Source organism: Phascolarctos cinereus, unplaced genomic scaffold, assembly GCF_003287225.1.
Source record: "Phascolarctos cinereus isolate Bilbo 61053 unplaced genomic scaffold, phaCin_HiC Scaffold_4;HRSCAF=312, whole genome shotgun sequence".
Classification (NCBI taxonomy): domain Eukaryota; kingdom Metazoa; phylum Chordata; class Mammalia; order Diprotodontia; family Phascolarctidae; genus Phascolarctos; species Phascolarctos cinereus.
Genome location: NW_027555847.1, coordinates 555,633,625 through 555,654,408, shown reverse-complemented (window position 1 = coordinate 555,654,408; position 20,784 = coordinate 555,633,625). Strand labels below are relative to the sequence as shown.

The 20,784-nt window shown below is 37.5% G+C and overlaps 1 protein-coding gene across 1 annotated transcript in view; it reads right to left on the bottom strand.

Annotated features, from left to right (window-relative positions):
* Positions 1-230: 230 nt before the first annotated feature.
* Positions 231-20,784, bottom strand: part of NUP153 (nucleoporin 153) — a 75,760-nt gene continuing 55,206 nt past the window's right edge. The window contains exons 17-22 of the mRNA XM_020986810.2: positions 15,701-15,898; positions 12,280-13,188; positions 7,606-7,968; positions 4,355-4,630; positions 1,969-2,137; positions 231-1,374 (exon numbers count right to left, since the gene is read on the bottom strand). Of these exons, the coding sequence (XP_020842469.1) occupies positions 1,290-1,374; positions 1,969-2,137; positions 4,355-4,630; positions 7,606-7,968; positions 12,280-13,188; positions 15,701-15,898 (2,000 nt within the window). The 3' untranslated portion in view covers positions 231-1,289. The remainder of the gene's footprint in view (positions 1,375-1,968; positions 2,138-4,354; positions 4,631-7,605; positions 7,969-12,279; positions 13,189-15,700; positions 15,899-20,784) is intronic.

Below are 20,784 nucleotides of genomic sequence, written 5' to 3'. Positions count from 1 at the left end.
CCCTAGGGATCTGACAAGCTATAGGGGAGCCAATGGATCTCACAAAATGTAGTCACCTCCCCACTCTCTAGGGGATTCACTGAAGCATTTCAGTTTCTCCTGCTCTCAGAATCTGAGCTCACATATGAAGAGGTATACCACTTCTCATTCAGATAATTGTTAACTTTTATACAGAAAGTTTTTCCAGTAATATGATGTACCTTCATTTTGATTTAAAACTACAACAAAAAGTATTTCATAATTTTTATTGATGGCATTTATCCCATGGTTTAACATGTTAATTATACTGTAATAAACATGGCTTTAATATTAAACTTTTCCGTATTATCCAAAGTCACCACAGTCCATTTCAGTAAATATAAAAATATATACTTAATACTTTGTACAATACTGGTTTTTGGTCCAAACAAAAATGGATCAGAAAAGCCAATAAACTCACTTTAAGAATTCCCAATTTTCTTTAAAGATTTTCTAAATGGATTTAGGCAACTTTGAATAATGGGATTTACATAATAAAATCTTGAGACAATACTAAACAAAAAATGTCATTAACACACAAAATTAAAATTTCAAGTTCACAGATTTATGTTATGCCAAAAAGTACATACAGAAACAAAATTGTATTTACACAAGTATCATAATAAAATAATGAAAAGGCGAGACAAGGTGATGGAGCCATAAGAATGAAAATATAGAAATAGCATATAATTATTAAATGGAGAACTAGATCTAATAAGTCCTTAGCATGGACCATTCTTTAATCAGTCTTCCTCTATCAGAAAATTTTAGTGCACAATACACCCAACTCACTCACTTCACACATACACCAGCACAAACTCAGCATAGAAATCATTCATTTCAACATTCTCTAATCTATACAGAATCCCTCACTGATATAATTACAATTTCAATGCGTTCCATGAACGCACATTAGCGCACATATCGGTGCAGATGAAGAGGTATTATACAAAGCCATTTGCTGTATAGGCTATACTCATGTATATAGCCAGACCATGCCAAATCAGTGAATAAGAAGTTGCTGGATACTAAAATAATTTTGCTTAAGAACCTCCCTGTCACCGGCTGTAGCTATCATTTTTTCAAAAAGGGAGGAAGAAAGATGGCAGAGAGTGATTGGTGAAGGGTAAGAAGGGTGTAGGGGGAAAAGGAAAAACATTTTGAAAATGAAAGATGTCCTTAAGCAGAACTGATTTCAAACAACCTCAGCACAGTAAGTGAATGCAGAGTACAAGTTGTTAAAATTGATGTTTCTATCATCATTCTGACATTTATTTCTTGCGCCTAACAGCAGTTTTTATCTTCCGACCAGAAACTGAAGTGCCAGAAGCAGAAAACACATTTTTTCCATTTGTCCTGCCAAAAAAGAAAAATAAAGAGTCAGTATATGACATGATGGCGGCAGCTAGGTGATGCAGCGAATGGAGCACCTGGCTTGGAGTAAGGAAGATCTGAGTTCAAATCTGATCTCAGACATTTGCTAGCTGTGTGGCCCTGGGCTGACTTAACCCCTATTCTTGCCCCAGTTCTTCAACTGTAAAATAGGGCTACCCTGGAGAAGGCAACGACAAACTATTCCATTATCTTTTCCAAGAAAATCCCATGGACAAAAGTTCATGGGGTCATGTAGAGTCAGACACGACTGAGCAATTTAACCACAACAGATGACATGATACTCATTAACGCTCAGTATGTTTCCCAAGAGTGGCTTGTAATAACAAAAAGAGAAATTAATTTTTAGTGCAAACTCACTGGAGTACATGGCCTACATGTGAGAAAAAAACTTTGTTTCTCTCCCACATATTGTATTTCTCTGGTATTAATAATTACAAATAACTTATATGTGAACGATGATGTAAAATACTATTACATTTTACCTGGACACCAACAATACTAAAATTAAAAAACGCCGATAAATTACCTCCAACAAAATAAAAAGGGCTCTCTTACCCCACTGTAAATGCTGCTGGGGATGAGTTAAATGGAAATCCTGCTGAGCCTGAAGGCTGGGCTGAAGTGGCAGGTGTACCAGCATTTGCACCAAAGGTGAATACTCCTGATGGATTGTTGTTTGTGAAGTTGAAATTCGCAGTGCTGCTTCCAAAGTGGAACACAGAATCTAAAAGGTTCCAAAGAGAAAGTATTTCAAATTTTGTTTATTAAGACAAAGTTAATTTTTCATATGCTTTATTCATTCTTTTCTTCCGGGGCAGATAAAGGCTATATATAAGGCTTTGCAGGGGAAAAAAAGAGTAGGATTCATGTTCCTTTCTGACTACTTGGTTTTGGGAAAAAAAGAACTATTATATATTTTCTGCAATTACAGAGAATACCAGCAGCCTCACTAAAAACTCAAGTTTGTAACTGCATTCTTCAATTCAATAAAATGCATAAAAAACCCAACTCTGTACAAGTTGCACAGTTAGGCAAAAGAGAAAATAAATTTTCTCGTGGAGTGTATAAACTAGAAAAAGGACATAACAGACACACATAAAACATGTTAAGTCTATAAAAGAAATACAAACAAAATGTTATGTAATGGAGTGGGGTGGGGGTGGGGGAACGGACACTCAAGTCATCAGGATCAGTCTGAGAAAATGGATAGAGTCAGCAGAGACAGACAGTCCAGTTTGGCTGGAGAACAGAATACACTGAATGAGGCAGAAGAAACCTAAACTTTAACCTTTTAAGTGCCAAAGAGCACTTCTGAGTAAAGATAACATAAGCAGACATATGTACAAGGAACACAACAGCAATGTGAAGAAACTGTTAATTAAGGAAGCTATGCAGATGTCAAGTCAGGTGCTTGTGTAAAGGCAATGGCAGTGTGAACACAGAGAGAAAAGGCAGGGGGACAGACAATCTTACACCAAATCAATAGGACTTGGGGAGTGGGGATGAGAAGTGAGGTACTCACTAGCTGTGTGACCCTGGGCAAGTCACTTAACCCCAAATGCTTCACCAAAAAACAAAACAAACAAAACAAAACAACCATAATATAATAATATGAAATTAACATGAGTTATGAACATGAGACAGAATAAATAAAACTAGGAATAAAATAAAGTGTGTCACCACACAAAAGAATGAACTCAGAAGGTAGAACAGCTTTAAAGACCTTTGCTTTAAGTACCTCTCACCCTTTGCTTAGGAATACTAAAAGGGAAGGAATGGATATCAACTCTTTATTTAAAGTTTAATAAGAACTATAGCAAGGTGTGCATGGCACTTTTCTGTCCACCACAAAGAACTCTGGGAGCACTGCTTCTAATTTAGTACAGGCTGAAACCAAATATAAGATGGCTAACTATATCCTGATAAAAATAGGTAATGTATGGGTCCTCAAGACACTAAGTCAGCTTGGAACAAGCATGTATAATCTAGGGAGGAGACTGCTGAATAAGTTTAGATAAACCATGTAAAAGAAAAGAAGAGATAGATTTGGCTAGGCTTAGGTCTCTAGGTCAATCAAAAGGTACATTACTTTTTTTTTTTTGCTTGCTAGGCAATGGGGTTAAGCGATTTGCCCAGGGTCACACAGCTAAGTGTTATGTGTCTGAGGCCGAATTTGAAACCCAGGTCCTCCTGAATCCAGGGCCAGTGCTCTATCCACTGCGCCACTTAGCTGCCCCTGGTATACTACTATTTAAAGTCCAAGAGACCCAAAAAGAATTTCATCTGGTACTTCAGGCCCTGATTCTTCCTTGATCCCCAAGCCTTCTTTACAGCAGACCCTACCCTCACCCTTCAAGACAGTCCTATTCCAGAGCCACATGTTAAGACCTAAATCTAATAGGTAGCTCCCCACTGTTAGTCTAATAGGATATAAGATAACTGGCATTCCACCTTCTATACTAATGATTCACAAATCTGGGATAGGGAAAAAGGGCAATCTAAGGCCATGGTCCCAGGACAGAGATGATGAACACATGAACACAATCGAGTATAAAACACTGAGAATTGGAATGATATAGATTCTCCTCACATACACCTATTTTTTTGGGGGGGGGAATGGGGGAAGAGAAGAGTCTTCAGAATAGGAAGACAATTACATCCATGTCTAATGAATGAGCACTGACAATTTCCAAGTCAAACTGGAAGGGAATAAGCTGTAACTTTACTATACAAATTTTAACATACTTTTTTAACATACAGAAAGTTGATATTAAGATGAATATTGGAAACTGAAATTTTAATGCAAGTCCTGAACATATTCCTCCAAATACATCATATTTTAGGAAATTTCTCCCTACAAAGGCAAGGATCAAGATAAGCCCTTTAGAAAAGGATGTTATTATGAAGACTCACATAGGTTTTTGAAGTAATACACACTTACTGGAATTAGGAGTTGTGCCAGAACCAAATCCAGACTGCTGAGCAGGCGGTTGTCCAAAGACAGAAGGTTGGCTGCTACTTGACACTGACCCAAAAGCAGGGGCTGGGGGCTGGGAACCAGTTGAAAATAATGTTGATGATGATAAAGATCCAAAGCCTGGAGCACTAGGCTGACTGGCACCTTGACTTTGTCCAAATGCTGGGGTCTGGCTGGTACCAAATGCAGGACTGGCAGAAGGTGTTGAAGACCCAGCACCAAATATAAAGGAAGAAGAACCTAGAGGTACAAAAATGTTTTCATTAACTCTGTAACCAAGTTTAATTATCTGGAGATAATTTTTGATAACTCAAAGCTTTTAGTTTTCAAGTCTTAACTTGAGCCCCACTTTTGGAAAAAGAAGAAAATCTATTCCTGTAGAAGTGTCATGGTATAGTAGAAAGTGCTAGACCAGGAGCAAGGGCATCTCAGTTTCATTTTTAGCTACCATCAACTAACTATGCAACTATGGTTGTTATTTTATACTTCCTGGGCCTCAGTCCTTATTGTGAAAAATGAAAAGTGGGGATGTAGGACTAGATCTTTAAGGCTAAAAGAGAATTGGCTCTGGAGCCTAATGACGGTTTCCAATCTTGCCTCTGATGCTCACTACGATTTTGTGTAACCCTGGACAAGTCATTTAATCTTCTTGGGCCTCCCTTTCCTCATAAGTAAAAATGAGGGGACTGGATGAGAGCCTCTGAAATTCCCCCAGATTAAGACTTATCACCCCATAAAGGCTATTACGCCTCCCCAAATTTTCATTCTAAGTAAACAGAAGCCATTCTGTACGCTGAGCACATTCCAGTCCTGAATATACCACACTTAGGAGTTGGGTGACCACAGGCAATTCCTAACCCCTAGGATTTATTTTCTTTATCTGTAGAATGGTGATATCTGCCCTGTCTACCTAGAAGTGTTATAGTGACAATCAAATGAGGCCACAGGAATGAAGGTGCAGAAAGGGAGACTCTACAAAGACAGCAAAATGGAGGCTAGAGTTGAGAGTTTCAGGGAAGAACCTAGAAGTTTGCTCTGATGTAGAGTACATGCAGGTAAGTATATGAAGTCAGTCTGAAAAAGTAGGTTGGATGTGAGAAATGCAAATTAAAACTTGAGTTGTCACTCTAAAACAAAACTATCAAAAATTATAAGAAGCCATCTATAAAATGGTCCCACTATTCTGGAATGATGTGGGAAAGTCTCTTTCCAATCAGTCTTCCACATAGCCACCAAATTAATATTCCTAGGACCCTGGTTTGACTGTTACTCCCCTGCAAATGCCTTCAGTGACTAACTACTGGATCCAACATAAAATAAAACTCCTCAGCTTGGCATTGCTAGTACTTAGCAATCTTTCTCACATCTACTCCCCACCTCAAGGAGGAAAAAAAAATCACATTATTGATGTCTTTTCTCTTTTTTCCCCCAGCAATCACTTCCAGATACATACCATCTTTCATCAAAATTTTGATCATAACAAAGAAAAAGAGCTGAGCTAAAGGGACCTTATCTACCAGCATATGTAACATAGCATACCTGTAATTCCTCCCTCCTTTACTGAGGAGAGAAAGAAATATATTTCCTCATCTGTTTTCTGGAAGCAAGATTGATCACTATAATTAATTACAGTTAAACTGAATTTTGATATTGTCATTTATTAGTTGCTTTTATGAAGAGCAAGATGGTGCCATTGAAAAAAGTAGTGGATTTGGAGTTAGAAGAGGTGGGTTCAAATTCTCTTTGACTATAGATTGCTACTTACCACCTGTGTAAACCTCAGGCAAGTCACCTAAGCTTTTTGGACCTCAGTTCTCTAATCCATTAAACAAAGGGGTTGGACCAGATAACACCTATAGTCCCTTCTATGTCTAAATCTACAATCCTAAGAAACAAAATGCCCATCGATCGGGGAATGTCTGAAAAAATTGTGGTATATTAATGTAATGTAATATTATTGGGCCATGAAAAACAACAAATGAGTAATTTAGAGAAAAATGGGAAGACTTGTATAAAATGATGCAAAGTGAAAAAAGGAGACTTGGAAAACACGAAATATAAATCTCTGGTCCTGAGAACATTTGATGTAATACACCTCCCTCCTCTCAGCAGAGGTGGGGGGATTAGAGGTACAGAACGCTATCAAACAAGGTCATTTTTGCTTATCTTTTTGGGGTTTTTTGGAGTGCGCAGTGTAATGTGCCAGAAAATGATGATACAAATGACAGTACAAAACAAAATGCATCAATAACAATTTAAAAAAGACAGGTGGGAGCCAGATCATTGAGAGCTTTAAATGTCGGGTGGAGGAGTTTTTTACTTTATTCTAACCTAATAGGTATATTTGAGAAAGATATCTGTGCAATAATGTCAGACACTTAACCTAGGAATTATCAATTTGGCAGCTGTGTAAAGAATGAATCAGAGCCAAGACTGGAAGCACATGAAGACCTGAACTAGGGCAATGTTCATGTGAATGAAAAGATGATGCATGCAAGAGATGATGCAGAGGCCGAATCAACAAGAAATGGGAATTATCAAAATTCTCACCCAATAATACCTAGGGTAGAAAGCCTATAACTTTCTGAGCCAAATGGGAGAGACAGGGGTTATTAACTTATTTGTGCCTCTGATGCAGACTATGAGCCCTTTCAAAAACATTAATGATTTTCAAATACACAAAATTTAAATACACAGAATTATAGGGGAATCAATTTTATTGAAATAGTTATAAAACTATTTAAAAACTCAAGCCTACAGACTCTAGACAGATATGACTACCATAAATAAAAGGAAGTGGGAACAAAAGAGACAAGCATTTATTAAGTGCCTACTATTTGAGGACCACTGTGCTAAGTGCTTTATTATTATCTTATTCAATCTTCATAACAACCTGGAGAAGTAGATATTATATTATCCACATTTTATAGTTGAGAAAACTGAGGCAGATCAGTTAAGCATTTTGCCCAGGATCACAAAGATTCTAAATGTCTGAAGCTAGATATGAATTCAGGATTCCTAATTCCTACAGGAGCCCAGGGCTGCTATATACTCTTTCATCTAGCTGCCTTAGAGATGAATGAATGAAAAATAATTTAGTAAATATTTACTACGTGCCAGAACTAGGGATACAAATATAAGCAAGAAAATCCCCTAAAGCTATGATGCAATTTCAATACTAACTACCCACCCTACCCCTTGTATTTTAAATATACCTGCAGAGGCAGATGAAGTAGTGGCTCCAAAGCTGAAGCTGGAGGTTGCAGTATTATTGCTATTGGCTCCTGTGCCAAAGACAAATGGGCCAACAGCAACACCTGTGCTAGATGTGGTGGCTGGTTTGCTTTCTTGAGAAAAGACAAAAGACTGAGACGCACTGGATTCTGTGGGGTTACCAAAGGCAGTACTGGTCCCAGTATTGCTGGCCTGTCCAAACATAAAGGCAGTAACAGGTGGGTTGGAGGCAGAGGTGACACCCCCAAACATACCACCACCAGCAGAAGTAGTTGGTGGTGGTACATTTGAGTTGGAGGAATTACTGCTCAAGAAATTGAAGACTGTCTTTGCTGCTCCTTGATCTGCAAAACACAAACAGTGAAAAGTTCTTAAAATCCAATTACTCAAGACACTATGACATCATGACAAAAGAAGTGTGTGTTTCAATACTACCAGGAAATTTCAAGGGACATGCCTACAACTATAGCTTTCATTTTTAAACATTTAAGGTAGTGAAGGTACCTAGAGATCACTAAGTCCTGATGTACCCTGGACAACCAATATTAAATTCTGGAATTTGGGGCTCATTTTTCACCTACTTCACCATAGGCACAAAGTCTTCGCCACAAGTGAAAACTTTCCTGTCTGGTTGGACCATAAAGCTATTAACTTAAATATTAGGTTTCTCTTACTGTCTCTGTTCACTTTCTAGAGTTCTCTCATTTCAGGCAAATTAATTTCACAGAATTTCAGATTCAGAATATTAATAGAAAACTACACTGGTACTGGGATACAGTAAATGATATGACACTCTATTAGGCACTATAAACACCAAACAAATGAAGCTAATTTTTAGTAGTTACAAAGATGTGGATTCAAGAGATTTCCAAGGTTTAGAAAAATTTCTCATGTTCCACAAAAGGACGAGGGGCAGCCAGCTGGTGCATTGGATATAGCACTGTGCCTGGAACCAGAAAGATCTGAATTCAAATCCAGTCTCAGACACTTACTATGTGACCCTGAGCAAGTCACTTAACCTCTATTTGCCTCTGTTCCTCATCTGTAAAACAGGGACACACTGGAGAAAGAAATGGCAAATCACTCCAGTATCTTCGCCAGGAAAATTCCATCACAATGTCCATGGGGTCATGCAGAATCATACGTGAATGAATGACTGAATGACAAAAGGATGAAGGATTCCAAGTACTATACAAATTCAGTATTTTATGGTTCAGACCATCATCTTAATTAACTCATTTTTCTGGTGTTATAATAAAAAACTGGAATTTTCTTTGATACTATGTCTTTTTCCCCATTCAGAATTACGTTCAGATGATGCCTGTTTGGCTTAACATCTTTAAATATTCAAGTTATTTTCCCATTTTATTACAAAGGCAACTTAAAGCAAGACTTTCTTCTATGCATCTACTCCCAAACTCAGGCATGACCAAATAATTTGGTGCCAAAAATGCATCTAAAAAGCTTCTAATTTAAGAACTAAAATAAGACACTCCTAAAGAAATTCCAGTGGAAAGTAGGGGAAATTGATAATGTCTTCTCCTTTTCCTACCCCAAAACAGTATGACTATCAGAAACATTATCCTCTCTGGTAAAGCTAACATATCTACTTAAAGTAGGCTAATTTTTCATCTCCATAGTTTTAAGCAGATAAATTAAAGGCTGACTTTCAGAGGTCTGAGTTTAGGATAGTAAATGCTCCCTCAAAAGAAGAACTTATAGGAAACTGAAACTGCTTTAAAGACTAACAAATGATGCCATTTCTAAAAAGATGTGTATTTCCTTAAATCATCCAACCTGAGAAGCCAATTTTCAAATCAATGCAAACTTTGAGCTCTTCATAATTTTTCCTCCTCCCTTAGAGAAGGCATAGGTTATTTTAAATAAAATCACACTGAAATCCATCATTTTTATTTTCCCAGACTCTGTTCACTTTCCCACTTTCAGTTTCTCATACTGAAATCTGTTCTGACTTTGTTATGTGATTGCTTATTCCATTATAAAAGAAGCATATTACAACAAAGCTGCAAGTTCCCATTTCTGATGCTACTGAAATCAATGAGGATTCATATTAAGTTGTTTCTATCAAAATTTCTCACTAAAGGTTTTTTTTTTTTAAAGTATATTAGTAGTGGCCTTATGCTATCCAAAGCAAGAGTGCTTTCCTTGTAGCTCTAGTAGTCTCAGTTTCTATAATAAAAATGTTGATTTGTAGTCAGTAGGAAAGCTTCTTAATTAAGAGCAACCAATATAAATACATGTGATTCAAATTCAAAAGTGACAAATATAACCTCTTTCAAGGGCCCATTAAAGGGGAGCATATAAAGCATGCCCCCTGGAGTCAGGAGGACCTGAGTTCAAATGTGACCTCAGACACATAATACTCACTACCTGTGTGACTCTGGGCAAGTCACTTAACTCCAACTGCCTCACCGCAAAACAAACAAACAAACAAATAAATGAATAAATAAATAAATAAACATATAAAGCCCATCAAAGAACCTATGTAAATTTACAGGTAATCCAAAAGAGACAAACACTATAGAAAATCCTACTTGTGGCTCAAACCTATTCAGGCTAAAACTGATTTTCAGGGTTGATAAGTTTTATAGCCACTATCTTTAAGAATCAATCAAGTAACCAACAAGCAAATACCTATGGCTATAATACTTTGAGATTTCTCCATCACATCCCAAGAAACTCACTACTGGGATGACCTCATCATCCTCAAAGGTCTCATCAGCCTTGGTCTTCCACTTCATCACTACCTTCTGCTTCTTGATTGGGAGGTGGAGCCATGAAGTTCATGAAAGGGAGAGGTAGAATGGAGCAAATTATCTCACATAAAAGAGGCCATGAAAAAGCTTTTACAGTGGAGGGGAAAGGGAGGAGGTGAGAGACAACGAGTGAGCCTTACTCATCACATTTGGCTTAAAGAGGGAATAACATACACTCAGTTGGGTATGGAAATCTATTTTACCCTATAAGAAGTAGAGGGAGAAGGGGATAAGAGATGGGGGAGTGATAGAAGGAGGGGTAGATTGGGGTACAGGGGAATCAGAAGCAAACACTTTTGAGGAAGGACAGGATGAGAGAATAGGATAAATGGAGAGTGGGATAGCATGGAGGGAAATATAGTTAGTCTTTCACAACATGACTTACGGAAGTGTTTTACATGACTACACGTGTATAACCTATATTGAACTGTTTGCCTTCTCAATGGAGGTGGGGGCTGAAGGGGAGGGGGAGGAAGGGAGAGAATTTGGAACTCAAAGTTTTAAAAATTGTTTTTTACATGTAACTGAGGAAAAAAATAAAACACACACACAAAAAAAGCTCAGCTTGGACATCTCGTTTCTCACATGGCTACACTACTCTGGGACTTCTCTGACTGACTTAAACATGCCCCCAGCATCTTTCTCCACTAAACCTTATGCCTGCTGAGGGCAGGGACTATGTGTGTGTGTGTGTGTGTGTGTGTGTGTGTGTGTGTGTGTGTGTCCCTGCCACTTAGCACAGCACCTAGAACACAGCAGGCACTTAAATGTTTAGTGACTGACTAACTGTGGAGTGTCCAGTGTGGCAGACACTGGGGATTACAAAGGAGAAAAAAATAAATAAAATAATACCTGCCCTCAAGAACAATTAAAAGATTAATTAGCAATGATTATCACGTATATAAAATATTTTTGAGAAACAGTACCCAAACTCAGACTGGGCAAATACAGTTATTAATAAAAGTAACATTTATCAAAACTGTATTATCTACGTAGATGCTAGGTTCAATGTTTCAAAATTCCATGTACCTATTCATTTCCTACCCACAATAAGTATCTACACACACACACACACACACACACACACACACACACACACACACACACACACACACACACACACACCCCACACCTCTGCCACCCCTGAGCAGGGAATAATTTTTTCCTGGGTTTTTCTTGATGATTTTCTTTTAAACACTGTTTCTTCCATTTTTGTTGTTGTTGAGTCATTTCAGTTCTGTCTGACTCTTCGTGACCTCATTTGGGGTCTTCTTGGTAAAGACACTGGAATGGTTTTGCCATTTCCTCCTCCAGTTCATTTTACAGATGAGGAACTGAGACAAACAGGGTTAAGTGACTTGCCCAGGGTCACACAGCTAATAAACGTCTGATACAGGATTTGAACTCAGGTCTTCTTGACTCCAGGACGAGTACACTATTCACTGCACCACCTAGCTACCCTTCTTCCATTTAAAAACTGGATTATTTCTAAAAAAGGAAGAATATATTTATCTTTCCAGCAATTTATTTTTTTCTACAGGTAAAAGATAAGCTGAGAGCAGCTTTATTCCCTTTACTTCAAAGAGATTAAAACATGTGAAAATATTCCACTTTGAATACTCTACTCTTTCCAGAGACTAGTTTTCCCAATCCCTGCCTCTCATAATTTGATTACCTTTGTTCTATCACTGAGGAAAATAGATAATTTATCAATTCCTTGTGCCTTGTTCAGATAATAAAAAACCGATTATATCAATAAAAGATGGGAATAAGTTGCTCATTCTTAGAGTAGAAAACTATAACTTTTGAACAGTTTATATTAAGATCACTGAATTAAGCGTTACTGAATTTTACAATCAAGCCATCACATGAACTTACCAGTTGCAGTACTAGTCTGAGTCCCAAAAGCAAAAGAGACCTTTGTTGATTGCTCAGTCTGATTCTCCACTGGTTTTGTCAAATTAAAACTAAATGCACGTTTTGCTGTACTCTCATCTTTGGTTTGCTCAGAATTCCCAAAGGAAAACACCTGCTGAGACTTTGGCTCCTCACTGTCAGCTTTCTTCCCAAATACTAGAGAAGTAGCAGAGGTGACAGGCTCCTGTTGTTTCTCCTCTGTCCTCCCCATAACAAACACTGAAGCAGATGGCAGACAAGCAGATTCTACACTGCCAAAACTGAACCCTCCTCCCTTGGCTCCAGGGGTTTCTTCCTTATTTTCCTCTGGTTTTTTAAATGCAAAAGGAGTCACTACCGTATTTTTTGTTTCAGTTGATCCCAAACTGAAGCCACCCACTCCAGTCTTATTCTCAGAAGAGGTCATGGTGACGGTGGCAGCAGCAGGGGTGAGACTAACAGTAACACCCGTACCAAATGCGAAACCCGCTGTTGTAGATGTATTAAGCTCCTCTTTCTTTTCTTGTGGCCCAGGATTGGGTGACCCAAACTGAAATGACACTGAAGGAGATGGATTGCTTAAGCCAGAAGGAACTCCAAAGTTAAAACTGCTATCATTCTGACTGTCTTTTTTACTCTCTTCTGAATTACAGTCAGAAGATGAAACTCCAAATTTGAAGTCCCCTACAGGCTTAGAAAACTTAAAGCCCCCACTCATGGGGTTTGAAGATGCAGAATCTGATGACACGCCTAATTTGAAGCCCCCTTGTTCACCAAATTTAAAACTTCCTGTGCTTGCTACCGTCTGAGAAGACTCAGAAGTGGATACTGGAATACCAAATTTGAAGGATGGGGCTCCAGAGTCTGAAGATGAGGAAGGGGTGCCAAAACCTTAAAAATAAACAAAACTGAATTATTTATCATGCAGAATTGTAGCTACTTTCTCCAAAGAATAAAAACAACAAAACTACTTAGAACCAATTCTGCAAATACAGAGGTATGACTGTGGTTTATTTTGTAGGTAATAATGACCAAGTGTCTGAAGTCAGTGATCTAAGTTGACAGTATCAAATGGCTCATCTCACAATATACAAAAAGAAACACAGCAACCTGGAGATTCAGAAAACCACATGGGAGTTGTTCTAACAGTTGAGTGAACTGACCCAATGCTTTTTTTTTAGAAGAAAACAGAGGTCAAGTCTCTAGCTGCTCAGCTTAATTGGTTTTTTTTGGATGAGGCAATAGGGGTTAAGTGACTTGCCCAGGTCACACAGCTAGTGTCAGGTGTCTGAGGCTGAATTTGAACCTGGGTCCTTCTGACTCCAAGGCTAGAGTTCTATCTACTGCGCCACCTAGCTGCCCCGCTCAGCTTAAAATTTAAGGTAACAAGACATTTGTGAATGATCCTACATTTTTCTTTCTCTGCAAAAGAATTTTTCAGTGAGATATTACACTGTATTATACTGATAATACAGAGTAGGACAGGACACACAACACATTTTTTTGTTGTTAGAAAGTCATTTCAGTCATTTCTGACACTTTGTGACCCCATTTGGGGTTTTCTTGGCAAAGATACTGTAGTGGTTTGCCATTACCTTTTCCAGCTCATTTTACAGGTGAAAAAACAGAGGCAAACAGAGTTAAGTGACTTGCCCAGGGTCACAGAGTTTCTAAGTGTTTGAGGCCAGACCGGAAATCAGGAAGATGAGTTTTCCCTGACTCCAGGCCTGGTGCACTATCTACTGCACGACACTGCCCTGCAATAAACTAAACTGAGAATACCTAAGGTTTACTCCACCAAACTCAACCAATAATGATATGATGGAGAGACTAATGGCCTGTAAGTCAGAAGTCTTGGATTCAAATTCTGTCCTGGCTGTTTACTAGCTATGTGATCCTGGGCAATCATAACATCTTTTTGATAGTAAGACTTAGACTATTTCTCATCTATAAAAATAATGGCAGCAAGACTACGGGTTGTTGTGAGGGTCATATGATTTGTAAAATACTTCAAAGCCTTACAGCCCTATGTAGATGTGAGCTATTATTAACCAAAGGTCCTAAGTAAGTTCAAAAATAGGTCAAGAAAGTTCTTCTTTATCCTACCCTTCTTTTCTGAATTCCAGTTCTAGCTCTTTCCTCCTCAAGGCTTGCTAATTTATCAATGTTCTACCCAAATCATGGCACCCAGAAAGAAACACAAAAATCCAGATGCTGTCTGACAGCAAAATTAAGGTAAGACTATCATCTAGATATGATGCTTTTTAAAAGTAGCCTATGGGGCAGCTAGGCGGCGCAGGGCATATACCTCTGGCCTTGGAGTCAGGATGACCTGAATTCAAATCCAACCTAAGAGACTTGACACTTATTAGCTGTGTGACCATGGGCAAGTCACTCAACTCTGACTGCCTCACCAAAAAGCAAAGTGGAAAAAAAAATGTAGCCCAAGATCACATAAGCCTTTCTGGCTTGCTATATGTTGCACTGGTGACTTGTGAGTTGACAGTGTACTAAAACCCCAAGAGAGGCAATGTGGTATTCCTAGACTACTAGACTTGGAGACCTGAGTTCAAAAATCCTACCTCCTAATACTCTCTGAGCCTCATTTTGCTAATCTGGAAGATGGGCATAATAATCAAGTATCACTCAATACTCAAGAATACTCAAAATCAAGATACTCATAGGGTTGTTGTGAAGCTCAAATTAGATAACATATACAAAACATTAAACAAACTACAGGATGACATAAATTAGTTCTCTTTTTCAAATAAACTGTTGTGTAGCCTCGTCCTCTCTTTAACTTACAAGTGTTATTTTTCTGTTTTAAACTTTTGTTACTGTCATCTACCCACTGTATTAGCTACTCCTCTTATAGCATTATATTTTCTGCAAATTTTGTAAGTATGCTATCTCTGCCTTCAACCACATCATATATTAAATTGTTAAATAAAGAGTGTAGGCCAAGGACAAATCCGAAGATGCTCTTATTTTAGCAGCTTCCCTCCAAGCCAACATCAAGACACTAATAATTACTCTTCAGGTCCTAGTCATTTAACAAATTCTAAATGAGGGTTAACCTTCACCAGAATACATTTATAAAATTTGAATTATAAAAATTAACCCAACTGAATTTCTAATTGGCAGAATGTGCAAGAGAAGTTTTTAAGTGTTATCATACCCTACTGGGAAAATAAATAATGGAATCATCTTTACAGCTCAAAACATACAAATTCTGATGACACATAATCTGGCTTACTATGAAAATTTTCAAGAAATAGCTTTGAATAATACCAATGGTAACTTGATGACATATCACTTAAAAAGAGTGTAAAATTAACCCTGGAGATGGTGGGGTTGGGGGTGGGGTTAGGGAATGGCAACAATATCTTGACTGACTACTTACCTACAGATTCTGATTTTGTGCCTGGCTTTGCATTTTCACATGCTACACACTTCATATCATCTGCTTTATTCTGCACTAGGCACATTTCACAGTCCCAACTTCCCTCAGGTTTCTTGAATTTGTCTAATCCTAGAAATCCTCCAGAAGGCATGGAAACAGAAGTTGTACTACTACATGGCACAGGCACTGAACCTCCTCCTAAAAGGTAACAGGAAGAGAAAAAATATTAGGATTCCTTTAGTTCATAAGTAGATCTCTCAAGTAATGCAATTTAGCTCATGTTCAACCTTTGTTTGCTTTTTCTACTTAGTGGAAACAAATCTATTAAATGTGAAAACCACTGGGGCAACATTTACAGATGAGATGGCATTCAATGGGGTTTGCATTCAGCTGCCAAAGTGATTTTCTTGAACTGCAGATCTAACCATGTTGCTTCCCTACTCAATAAATTCCAGTGGCTTCTTACTGGCTCTTGAATAAAATATAAACTCCTGTTTGTCTTTTAAAGCCCTTCCCAACCTACCATTCCAGTCTTATTATATATTACTCCCTCTCCCATACAATGTGGGTCCAGCCAAACTGGACTTCTTCTTCTTCTTCTTTTTTTCTGGCTAGGCAATGGGGTTAAGTGACTTGCCCAGGGTCACACAGCTAGTAAGTGTTACGTGTCTGAGGCTGGATTTGAACTCAGGTCCTCCTGACTTCAGGGCCGGTGCTCTATCCACTGTGCCACCTAGCTGCCCCCAAACTGGCCTTCTTGCTGTTCATTCCTCACACACAGCTCCATTGCCTGTCTCCATCCTTTTGTAGTAATTGTATTATCCCATGCCTAGAAAGCATTCCTTCTTCATCTTCATCTAGTAAATGCTCTACTTTACTCAAGACTGCTTATTTGCTACTTTTTACCTGAAACTGTTCCTGATTCCCTGCTAACCCCACTAGTGCCCTCCCTCCCATAAACTAACATGTTTACTCTAAAGGGACTTAAAAACATGCATATGTCTCTCCTGATAATATGTAAGCTCCTTAAGAGCAAGGACCATTTTATCTGTGTCTTTGTATTCTCCAGGCCTTGACACACAGCAGGCATTTAATTAATGTTTTCTGATTGATTGATTGATTCTTAACATGGGTAAGGAAGAATTAAGATGCACTAAGGTTGGCCTGACATCTTGTTTAAAAGCACCTTAATACCTGCTAAGATACTCTGTATTTCTTTATTCCCGTTAAATCACATCTAAAAACAGTTAAATTTCAAAACTCGGTACTTCTTTATACCAATCATATACATTAAAAACAGAATCAAAAGTCACTGGCAATTTTATAACAACTCAAGCACGTTTGCTTTATTTCTATAGCTAATTTTCATACAGTGACATCTAACTTACTGCAAAACAAAAGAAACTGGTTTCCCATGTGTTTACAGCAGAATATTATACAATAACCTCAAGTAAAATTTAAAACATTCTAGTACTCACAAACAAAAAACGACTTTTCTAAGTGGTGTTACCTCTTGAAAAGAATTATAAAGGACTCCAAATAGTGCATGTTTACAAGACACAATCCTATTTCATTCTCTAAATGAAGTTATATTCTGACAAAAAGTGTCAAACCCTAAAATAATCATTACTGTAGATATGATAGCTCTCTGTTAGAGCTCTTAGCTAACACGAAAAATCATAAAGTCTATCATCCTTAAAAGAAAAAAATGTTCCTTAGCTATAAATCCAAATTTACACCCAATACTTTATGTTGGATAAGTTTCTGTCAAATAAAAAACTATCAACTCTCCTACCTAGTGGTACTGCTCAGCACTTACATACAGACAATGGTTTCCCTATCCTTCTCATTGTTCCAGCACAGGCTAACCAAACCCTGTGCTCTGTCAGAGCTAAACTGGGGAAAAAAAGACAGACTACAGTGAAAAGAACATTGATCTGGAGATGAGAGTTTGAATTCCAGCTCATTTGTTACTTATATGAATTTACACAAGTCATTTATACTTTCTCAAGGCTGCAGTTTCCTCATCTATAAAATTAATAGGTAGGACTAAATGATCTCTAAGGTCACTTCTAGCTCTCTCACAACCCAACCCTAAGACTATGTCAGTACCATGCACATATAATGTACTTAATAAATGCATGCATTTAAACATTAAAATGTCAGATGTTATAAAAGTCTAGGACCTGGTTACTGCATTGCATATAAGAGCTTACAAACTGTATTGTCCATTCAAATGAGAAAATATGATTAGTAGAGTAGGGTTACTGATGTTGTGTTTAAAATGGCTAAAAATTATCTACACATCACATATATTTTAAAATAATTCAAATACAATGCCTTGATATGGTAATTATTCCTCCTACTCTAATAAATTATGAAAACTGTAACTCAGAGCATCTGACAAATATTTTAATCTGATATTAAAAGTTACCCTTTAAGACTGACTGCCCTGAAAAATTCAATGCAGCAAGCTGCTCTGATAAAGTTCTTATATTAGAGAAATAATAAAGTGATTAAAATATGTAAGAATGACAGTCATTTCCAAAAAGATCAATGGTAAAAAGGCAGTTTGCAAAGGAAGAAATCCAAGTGATCAACAGCTATAACAAACATACTATAAATCATTAATAAGAGAAATGCAAATAGAAACCACTCAGATTCTATCAGATTGGCAAAGATGTGAAAAAAGGGAAATGCCCATTATTAGAGTAACTACGGAAAAATAAGAGCACTACAGTACATTATTGGTGGAACTGTGAAATAGTGCTTCTGGACCACTGGCCTGGAAAGCAGTTTGTAACTATGCCCCAATTCACTTAACTGTGTATACCATATATGGTATACACTACTAGCTCCATACTCCAAAGAGATCAAAGGGGGAAAAGAATCATGTACTAAAAAATATTTATAGCATTTTGTTGTAGCCAAACCTGCAAATAAAGAGGGTGTCTATCAATTGGGGAATGGCCAAACATATAATATATAATAGTATGTGACTGTAATGGAATAATTGCATCATAAGAAATGGCAAAAGCAATGGTTTCAAAAAACCCGAGGATTGTATGAACTGATGGACTATGAAAATGAGCAGAACCAGGAGAACAATTCACGTAGTAACAACAATGTAATATGAAAGGCTTAAGAACTCTGATCAATGCAATGATCAACCATGATTCCAGAGAACTGATAATGAAGTATGATGGCCACTTCCTGATATTTCTGGATTTGGCAAATACATAGATTTGTTTTCCTTGGTTTTTTTTTATTTGTTACAAGGATTGTTTTTCTTTTTGCATTTCTTGAGGGAAATAATTTGGGAAGGACAGTGGAGCTAGCCATTGGTCATTCCCCCTCCCCCAAAAGTTTTTTTTTTTAAAACATGCACAAAAGAGAACTGATGGAAATTCAGAATGAAACAAATAAGCAGAAGATCCTTGAAACCAACATGTTAAATACATCATATGCTTTCTAAAAAATTAACTTTATAAGTGAAATTGTGTTTTCAAGTATTCTTTTCCCATTCTACTTTGTACACAGGAAATTTTGTTGGTGTTCATTAAATTCCAAATTAAAAACAAAAACCCTGAAAAGACTGTTGCCCTGAGCTTTTTTCTGGCAAAGCAAAGAATGACGCAATAACACAGTGATGGCAACACAAAAAGGACAATTCTGAATTCTTGTCACCAGATGCACTGGAGGTGGAGAGTAGATAGTGGAGTGGAGAGGGAATGGGAAAGAAAAGATTAATGTGGCATGCTGTATGTCTTAGAGGGAGAAAGGATCACTGCAGAAGACTCTTTTTTGCCCAGCAAATTACAGAATCTCAGGCCCCTTTTACATTCTCTTGCCATGTGCACACACAAATTCCTAGAAAATAAACCTTCCAAACTATGTGGCCATTCATATAGTATACATAACTATTCTGTGCGTGAATGAAAATGCACTTTTGCAAGGGCTAAGGTCTCCACTCAAGCTATACACTGTTCGATTCATTTATTTTGCAAGAGAAATTAAATCTTTATAAGCAAGGAGAACCAAAGACTTATTTCTTAAGCTAATTTTTAAAAATTCCTAAGACTCTCTTGATGAATTCTTTCCTGTCCCATTTCCAAGTACCCTGTCTAAATAAAAGTTCTAAAAGTTTTCTATTTCATAGAAAAATAATGTAATCAAGCTAAACTATTTTATTTCATAATCCAGTCTTACCTTATCCTCAGGTTCCATATGTACCGTATGACCATGTTAGAGGATTTCAAGAACAACTTACTAAATACCATAGAAAGAAAAGTGTTATAAACTCTTGAAATACTTGCTAATTTTCTGATTTTTTTCATTGACTATAAGACATCTCCAACTAGATGTACCATAGGCATCTCTAAATCACTATGTCCAAAACAGAATTATCTTTCCCTCCAAACTCTTCTTGACTTCACTATTTCTACTGAAAGTACCATTATTCCTGTCACACAAATTTGCAACCTTAGGTTCATCCTTGGCTTTTCCATTTATCTCATTCCTCGTGTTTTAATTACTTGCTAAGTCTCATATCTGTTTCTCTCCATTCCTGTGGCAACTATGATGGTCAAGGTCTTCATCACCTCTTGCAATAGTCTAATTGGTCTCCTAGCACCCAGCTTTCCCCTTTCTAATCCACCTTCCACACAACTGACAAAGTTACAATCTTAAAGCATAGGTCTGACCTTAAAATACTGTCTGAAAAAAACTCCACTTTCTCTCCTGCAGCTAAACTAAACTCTTTCGTTTGGCATTTAAAGGCTTTCATTCACAACCTATCTCCAGTCTATCTTTCTAGATTTACTGCATATTATTTTCCTTTACATACTTATTTTCCAGTGATACTGGCCTGCTTGTTGTTCCCCAAATACTCCATCTTCCATCTCCATGCCTTTATACTAATGGTCTCACATTCATGGAATACACTTCCTCCTCATCCCCGTATTATGGAATCCCTAGCTCCTTCAAAGGATCAGCTCAGGTCTCAATCCTTACAAGAAATCTATCCTGATCCACTTCCAACACATTTACTCTCTGTAACTGACAGAAGATACACTGTATATTTT